The following is a 9391-nucleotide window of genomic DNA, read 5'->3' on the forward strand; positions in this document are numbered from 1 at the left end:
CAACATGGCAAATTACTCACCTGACCTGACGAAGCCTTGTATCGACTGTGAAACATTGCCCAACAATAAATCCACCTATTGTCTAGCAAACCTTTGTGAAATAGATCGCACTCCTTTTTTCATTGATGAGGCTTGGCATATGTGTGTTAGCATCAACGACAGTGTGTTGATCGTTTGTCAGACCATATTCTGACGTTTTTAAACAGAGGGGGCAACCGCGATAGCCGTTCAGACTTTGATTCATTGTTTTTTGGGCGAGATGGATCAAGTGGTTAGAGGGCGAATCTACGGCCGGAAGGTTTCGTGGCTCGAACCCGACCTCTGCCACTCGACTTCCCCTGTCTAGGCTTGGGCAACCTGGCAGTATCCCAGCCCTTGTGCCCCCTTCGTGTAGCATGGTAGCTAGGCACCGAAAGGATGCTACAGCTGAATGATCATTGGCTTTTGTGTCCCGTGTAAAGCTGCTCAATACGCATGAACTGGTCAGTTGAATTGCCGTTGCAATAAAACTACCGTTTTGTTCTTTTTTCTACAGCTCCTTGTTATTGTCAACCGATGCATCATCCGCCGAACACAAGCACTACTTACAAAGTATTTGCCTGTGAAAAGTAAGCCTAACATTTTTCAGAAGTATCCATACGCGTATCTATACATGTGTGCTGAGTTGCACACAGATGGTCAACACCTTGCTTGAAGACTCCTTGTGCAATTCACAGGTGCAAACTTCTGTATTGTTTTAAGAGCAAACCTGAATGTCATGCTTGAGCCGGAGACTTCATTTGCCCAAGCAGTTTTCACACGCGAATATCGAAAGTACTTATGGAATCGGCCCGGGGGGTGTTGATGTTCTTCGTCGGAGTCATGGATGTCTGCATCACAATGCACACACTGGTGTATTCACAGCGTCGCTCAGGTTTCGTGTAAACATGTGATCGGTGATGCTGAGTTTCGTCGGATGAAGACATTTGTCAATGATAGACAAGTTGCTGTGGCTGCTCTGACTAAGCCACGTATTCTGCCCGTCTGAAGTCCATCTGTTCATCAGGACTTACCTTTATGCTTTGTAAAACTGGCTCGAATGAAATAAAGCTGTACAAGGTGGCAGAAGTTTTAATCAGGAAATTTACTCAGTTGATGGGGATTTCACTCAGTCGGAATAGATGTTTTGCTGTGCGATTGCGGTCACTGCTTGTGCCTCCAAAAATGTCCCCAGATAATCCGCTGTTTGGAGCCCCGTGGCAGATGGTGTTTTACTCATTGCATTCTCCTGGCGGAGCATTTTCCTTAGAGACGACTGTAAAGTTCCACCGCCGTGTGTTGAGTCAAAACAATGGGATTTCCAAGCTGGAGCACACGCCAGATCGAGATTCGTGCTGACTTGGTAGCCGGACGTAGCTGCTGGACAACGTCTATCCGAGACACTTTGGAAGCTAGTTCATCCTGTTTAGGAGGTAGTCGCGTTCGCTTGGCCATATCATACTAATACAACGTAAATAACTATCCAGACACACTTTGTGTGAATTGTGTGTGGATTTGAATAAACTTAACGGTATGGAAGACAGTGGACAAGGCGCAAACAGAGGGCGAGAAGAGGCACTGCCAGGATGCCGATGACGGAACCCATGAGGATTACAGACCGAGGTTTTCCAAGCTTCTGGAGCTGTTAGCGACATCAGCGATGGCGGGAGCACTCCATAACGCTGAACGTCTGCTGCCAAACGTTTGGTGGCGTTGGTTGGTTGCTAATATACTGTGTTACCCAGGCGATCAAAACCTTTAATTCTACTTCCTGGTGGAAGTAGAGTTCCCTTGAGTCCGTGCATGATAGACTCTATGGTGTCGTTGATGTTAAAACTGAGCAAAGGAGAAATGACCGGATGGATCCGACTGGTGATCGGTCCTGAACTAAAATTACCTTCAATAGTGCAATCATAGCCCGTATTGGGCGTATAGAACCACAGGATTTATGAAGATGCCACAATATCAGACAAATTGCACAGTGGAATTCCGTGACCGATGCTGCGCCATCAACGAATCCTAATCCGATGCCTTCTCCAATTTGTTTGTGACGGTTCAGACGGCATTCTCAACTCCGTGAAAGTCGATAAAGGTGATGAAGGAAGGTAGCATGTGACCTTGACAGGTGTTTGCCCATTTTATGAGCGTCATAGTAGTATTCTGACAAGACTGACCTAAAACGGTGGTCATAAGAGGGAAATTCGACTGTGATTTCACACATATGTTATGCCGTTTAAATCCTCCGTTCTAAATTAATCGTAATGAAGGTGGAGAATATCTGAAGTCCCATTGATATTGATTAATTCTACTTGGCTGCTCACTTTTCACAACTGAATCTTTCTATTTCAGTTGAACAGGTCGTCTGCTGTAGCCTCACACCCGGTCAGCGCATGGTCTATGCAGACTTTGTAGCCAGGAAGGCTCGTGAAGTGTCTGCTCGCCTAAGCATGGACTCGGGTCGTGGACCAGCCTTATCCGTGTCTAGTTTGGCCTCGATAACGCATCTGAAGAAGCTGTGCAACCGTAAGTTTTTTCGATGAGTGGCATGTTAAAATAGCAGTTTCGCTTTCCTCTCTCTGCAAAGCAATTTATGGCACGAACTAACTATGATTATGCCATCGACTCCAATGCTTGGCCATATCCTCGCACTCATTTTCCGGTGGACCAAACTGTAGCAACCGAAACCAATGTACCCTTAGTACATGGTTTACGGCCGATAAAATGAGCTGAACTGCTATTAAAGCAACCAAGCTAGTTGTCGAAGCAGTTGAGGAGTTTGCCTACCGATACCAATCTCTTGAGTTATGTGCGCAGCCACTGCCGGGATGTGCTCATCGCGAAACGGAAGTTAGGTCAGTTCGACTTCCACTTCAATATGCACAACCAACCGGGACCTTCGAGTTCGCTGTGGCTATCTACCACCGAAGACCGCTTCACTTCATGAACACGCATAACCCAGCAGAAAATAGTACGTTGTTTACGGTGCCGTCGCGTTACTCTGTTCACGAAGGAGGGGCTGTTTCGAGGAGGGACAGATCTATGTGTAGTATGCCACAGTGTCCAGTCACATGTATCCTACAGATGCGTCTTCTCTGTTCCTCCTGTCGTCCGTTCTCCACATTCAGTTCGTATTACTCAGTAGTAGTCACCCGTGTTACCTTCCGTCCGCTTCTCCTGGTTCGCTATATCTCAGTCAGCTGGTTCATCACAACTGTTGGTGACGATTTTCTCTACTGATTGGGACATAGTCAACCCGGAAATTGCCGAGAATGCCCACCATGTAATGCAAACATATAACTAGCCGAATATCATGACGTCGGTTCATCACAACTGTTGGTGACGATTTTCACTACTGATTGGGGCATAGTCAACCCGGAAATTGCCGAAAATGCCCACCCTGTAATGCAAACACATAACTAGCCGAATATCATGACGTGATTTCTTGTTCCCAAACACTAATTTATAAGCAATACTTGAATACTTTGTTCATTTTGCCTTGGTTTCGGTCGACCTTATATTCTCCGTTCTTCACGCAGCCCTTATTACTCGGATCAGCGACCCTGCTCACCTTTATCCATCCATTTCAGTCGAAATCGCCTTTGACCTTCTGTAATAGTGTTGGATGCATGCAAACTTGTTTCCTTACTATTCCACGGACGGAATCACAGTTCATTCTCTCGAAAGTTTCAATCGTCGTGTCTTCTAACACTTCACCATAAATACCCCAGAGTTTCTTCTTTTTAAACATATTCTTGCCCGTTTTCTCCTCCCTGAATTTCTAGACCCTGACTTGGTCTACGACAAAATGGCCACGAACTCTGACGGATTTGTCGATGCGCTGGCACATTTCCCACAAGATTATCGTGGCTCGTTGGGATCCAACGCGCCGTTCCGACCGGATCTTTCTGGTTTGTTGCAACTACATAGTAGCTTTATCTGGGGGCCCGCACTTCTGTTATCGTTTTAAATCCCCACTCAAATGCCTTCTGGTTCTAACCTAAAGGATGTGTACGCACTATGTCTCAAAAACAAAATCTCACTGAGTGGGACAACATACTCCACTGATGGTATGGGGTTGAGAGCGGTGATGCTAGGGTCCACACTTTTCCTGATGCCTTGGCGCATCGAACGGATCGGTCGACTTTGTCAACTGTGAACCGTTCTCCAAAAAAGAGTTATAATGCCCCAGAAGTTCATGTTGATCACCCTCCACAAGAGTGGTGTGCGGTTCTTTTTGGTTTGTTAGTAAAGGCGTAGTGGACTTATGGAATTGAGGACTTCAAAATTTCCTCACCTTCTACCAAAACTGCAAACTCGTCTGGTGATTCGTCTGATCATTTAGGCGTGACTGAATGCACCCTCGTATTTACATCGGTATCTCATTCGAGTCTTACTGACCCAAGCACTGGCTTGGTTTATTGGAATTCGTAATAACAAAAAGTGCTGCATACAATACCAGTCATCCTTGTCTTTGGTTATCGCCCCGTTGATCAAGTCACAACATGTGGTGATGGGAGTTCGGTTGAGTTAACGAGATTGTTCGGACTTGATGTGATGTTTACGACAGGTGACTGTGTGTGTGTGGGCTGGGCCAGTAAAGATGGAACGTTGAATGATACATCAAAGGATGAGCGATGGTGCAGTATTGACGGCTAGGCGAAATTAGTCGCCCGATACTTTCCATTGTGATGAGTGAGCTGCGTTAATTAGCTTTCTACAGAAAGTTCCTTGCTACAAAGTCGTGGGTTCTCTTACAAAGGAATAGCAGTTAGACTGACCGATAATATAACAAATCCGAAAAAAAAATCAAAACAGCTTGCAGTTCGCCACTACCATCTCACCGCGATTACGCCCAGAATACCGCTTCGAAAATTCCGTGAAATCGCACTTCAGCACTCAAGAGCCACTTATTGATGACAGCTATTACCGTTCTGACCTTATAAGTGGCTGAATGTCGCAGAATACGCAACTTGTGGGGTATTATCAGTGACGGAACTAATAAAAGTTGACTAGTACCCTTTGTAAAAATCTTCCCCTCAAATGAAGTGATCAAACGCATTATATACCGAATAGCATAACTGTCACTAACCTTTGACCTTTGGTACTCATTTCGATGGCCTTGATCTCTGCCCGATGTAGGATACATCAAGTCACTCAAATATACTGTGTGGACCACGGGTTAGCAACGCGGAACTGTTCAACATATGAGCCCGAAACCAGTCGAGGAGCATTGTTACCACATTGTTGTGTATATACTACTTATCCCATACAAGTAGCAACAAATTTTTGTCTGCCCCGTATTCTCGAAACACAGCAGTGATCAATGGAATACACTCATTTGCAAACTTAGTTGATGTTAACGGGAGACTCAATTGCCCCCCAGATGAATCTCTCAATGTAGTGTCCTGTCAACTTCGAGGCAACCTGCTTGTTCTTAATATGTACTGCATATAGTTACATAGTTACAGGTAGCTGTCGAAACTCGGGGGATTAATATACCTAGGTCGAAAAAAATCCAGGGTTATGGACGGATGTGAAACAAGTTGGCTGTTAACCTTGTGAAACGAAATCGATGTCCTCCTGTCCATACTGTATCTAACGCATTCTATTGGTCCCTGATGAAATGCTCATCTTCAGCAGAGTATCGGATTCATAAAACCTTGGAAGCCATCAAGAAACGGAACTTCATATATTCGAGTGGTTCAGTTGCATCATAAACTCGTTTCCAATCGCTACTCCGATTGTCTCACGTTCAACATCATTGCTAGCGGAACGATCACTGCTTTTGATACTGTTGTTATAGTAGTCGGCTCACATACTGTTTCCACCTTCATGCTGAGGGCTTAGCATTTCCTTGCTTTCAGATTATCTCCTTGTAAGAGACCGAAAGAATGACCATTTTTGACGTTTGGATTACGAAGTAACTAACATATTGGAACCAATCGATCATGACCAACGGCGCAACGTCTCGAGTGAAGCTAAAACGGCTTGACTTCAGGGAAAAAAGCATTTCCAAATATACTACTGGGTGAAGTCGAGTAAGGTGAACCCGAAGACGTAATCTTTGATTTCAGGGTCTACCTTCGCGATATTTTGTAGGATTTGGCTAGTACAGGGTGTACTAACGGATGCACTCCAGGGTAGAAGAGAGAGAAAAAGCGTAACACCCAGCGAATAGTGTTTCATTTATTGTACATACCGTTTTACTTTGTACACTTGTTACCCACACAATAGTAAGTCGTACAAATGACAATTCACCTTAATTTAGATATCTACACACATTTAATTACATACATGGTCGTGGTGGATTTTAAGGCGTTTCCCGCCGCAAAATTTGTTGCCTAAATTTGCAAACAAATGGACCGAATTAGCCCTCCGTACATAAAATAGGTCAGTGCTCACTTTCTGGTTAGTTCAGCTCGAAAGCTGGCTCAGACTATGACGTCGTTGTCTTCTTTTCACACTCTATCTGACTATCGAGCCAGTTACCACTGCGCTATCAGATTTTCAGGCTTGCAGCCACAACCTCAAGCTGAAAGTGTTTCATTCAGATGGCCTTTCCTGCGTGAACTGGTACTCCAGTTGAGTTATCCCCGCGCGGAACGTACTACTGGCAATATTCACTGAGTCAACCAAATAAGTGTTGCTCTCAGGTCTTAAACAGCACCTGTGAGTTGCTGGAAAAGCACAAACGAAAGGATCAATTTACTTCCTCGGGTATTCTTGAAAGTGGTGAGGGCCAGTAAATCTGTCAGGAAGCTCAGAAGGACAGTAATATCTGACAAATACATTCATTTGCATACCAGCTTGGTTTTCAGAGAGACTCGACTGAATCTCTGCTTAATCTCTCGCTTATTATGTTCTCCATCAATTGATTGTGCCGCACCAGGCATTCTCATGTTTCAGTGGATACGCTATTCGAGATATCTCAAGAAGAACTTCATAAACAAGAGATTCAGCTGGGATTCAGGTGTATCTAAAACCGTGATAACCAAATTGGAATGCAGCTGAATGTATTTTTCGTTTGACTGACACTGTTGTTTTCATTTCACGCCCTGGCATTCCCTAGCCTAACTGGTTTGTAGGTCCTCGTTTTCCAAAGTTTTTACCGTCCCATGTGGTACGGCGCACCCATCACAATGACCTCAAGCATCGGAATGTAATGACTGAGCATTTTCACCATCGATGTTGCATTACTGTTCACTTGCTCATGTATCGGTCGCCTACTGGTCATTTCCTTGTGCACCATTCGATTCATAGAGACCTATGTGCTTTTACTGGATACCGATGTAATTCCGTGCAATGCCGCTTTCACGGCCAAACCTCAAACAACCTCGAAGATGTTACTTGCCTTCCGGCGCGATCAGATGAACAGGAATACGTATGAACTCACCTAACAGCCTAAAGCTGTTGAGACAACTAACAACTGACGTCGCACCACAGCCGTAGAAAATTCAGGAACAACGATGGCTTGAACAAACAATAGGTCAAATGGAGCGAGCTTGCTCTAGGTGGTATCCAACTGTAGCGAGTGTTGGGTTGGTTATCGTATTTCAGATGCCTGATCATGGCGCCCCATTTTCGAGCAACGGTGATTTTTACAAACCACTATTCCCCCCAAATTGTGGTAACCTGATGCAATAGGTCGTATTTTTGTTATTCTTTACTTGACATAGGTCACATAGGTCAATTTTGGGCTCGCGCGTTGAGCTGGTGAGAATCACATCACTACTGAACTGGTCCTGGGTAGTATATTAACTAAGAGTAACGTTTAATTTGAATATATCATGCATATTCCACTTTCAATCCATTTATAGGCAAGTTTCAGGTCTTAGATTACCTGTTAGCGCTGATCCGCACGACCACCTCGGACAAGGTCGTCTTGATTTCCAACTACACCCAGACGCTTGATCTGTTTGAACGGCTTTGTGCCATGAGGGGGTGAGTTTTGGTATCTATGAATCGGTTCCCTGTGTTATTGCAATCGCTTTCGTTTTTCTTGACGGAAAATGCCCGTAACTTTGCTAGAAACCGACCGTGGACTGTTTCGAATATCGTATTGCGGCACATCTAGTTGAAGAATATCACAAACGTGAACCTCATTTAAGATTTCTTTGGGTCTCTCTCGAATATCATATTGGTACGTAGATGAGTATATTTCTCGTCTTTCGTATTTATTCACAAGAACATGTTTCTATAGAACTCAGACGTTTGATGAGGAGGGTGACTTGTGAGTGACTGTACAACGGCCGTGGTCCATCAGACGTCCGCTTTATCAGCTGGCTATTTTTTTGGTTCTGGTGAACCGTATATGAGGTCTTCCAGGTTTTTGTCGCATAATCCGCACGCACTCATCGTGAATACTTTCATATTTCTCTGAATTGGCCCGTTTGTGCTGGTATGTTCAACTACAATTTGAACCCTTCTGTTTCAGGTACATATATGTCCGCCTGGATGGCACAATGACGATAAAAAAACGCGCCAAGATCGTGGAGCGCTTCAATGACCCTACGGTAAGTTCACTGGTAAATCCATAGTGGGGTTTCTAATGAGCCGTTGATTCCTCCTGCAGATAGTCAACGACGGTAGTTGTAAACGGTAGAGGAATATTTTTAATTTGGTACTCTTCATTGGTACTTGCAAGCCGGTTATGATAGCCATGTGTGAACTTTCATGTGTGAGGTGAAATACACGGAAATTTCAAGGCTACTGGCGAAAGTAGTTGGGTACTGTGCCAAGAGTTCTCAGATAGCCGTACCCATCGGAAATCTGAAATGAGATAGAAAAGCTGTTCGACGGTGACGTCTTCCTGATGACCGACACAGTGATATAGAATATAACCGAGAGATTCAGCTGGGTTTCAGATGAATCCACCGTGAGTACTAAATTTATATGCAAATGAGTTTATTTTTTGAACTGTGGATGTTTTTCCCCTTATTATCACAGTAAGAATGAATTAAGTGAACCGGCAAGTCAACAGAACGCACTGTTCCAGCATTGACTTCTAACCTTGTTTCACCCTTGGCACATTTTGTTTCCCAGTCACAAGAATTCATTTTCATGCTGAGCAGCAAAGCCGGTGGTTGTGGCCTCAATTTGATTGGCGCGAACCGTCTGGTCATGTTCGATCCTGACTGGAACCCAGCCAATGACGAGCAAGCAATGGCTAGGGTTTGGCGGGATGGTCAAAAAAAGGAATGTTACATCTACCGGTTGATTTCGGTGAGTTTCTGTGCTGGATCGTACAGTACAGACCTATCTTATCCGGTTTCCCATTCGTTGAAGTTGCAGAACCTATAACTTTATCGTTTTCAGACGGGCACCATTGAGGAGAAAATGCTTCAACGCCAAGCTCACAAGAAGCTCTTAGCAG

The 9391-nt window shown here is 44.5% G+C and overlaps 1 protein-coding gene across 1 annotated transcript in view; it reads right to left on the minus strand.

The window, feature by feature from the left end:
* Positions 1-1284: 1284 nt before the first annotated feature.
* Positions 1285-9391, minus strand: part of T265_04742 (hypothetical protein) — a gene marked incomplete at both ends in the record, with an annotated part of 20515 nt that continues 12408 nt past the window's right edge. The window contains one exon of the mRNA XM_009169555.1: positions 1285-1479. Within this exon, the coding sequence (XP_009167819.1) occupies positions 1285-1479 (195 nt within the window). The remainder of the gene's footprint in view (positions 1480-9391) is intronic.

Source organism: Opisthorchis viverrini (genome assembly GCF_000715545.1).
Source record: "Opisthorchis viverrini unplaced genomic scaffold opera_v5_79, whole genome shotgun sequence".
Taxonomy (NCBI): domain Eukaryota; kingdom Metazoa; phylum Platyhelminthes; class Trematoda; order Opisthorchiida; family Opisthorchiidae; genus Opisthorchis; species Opisthorchis viverrini.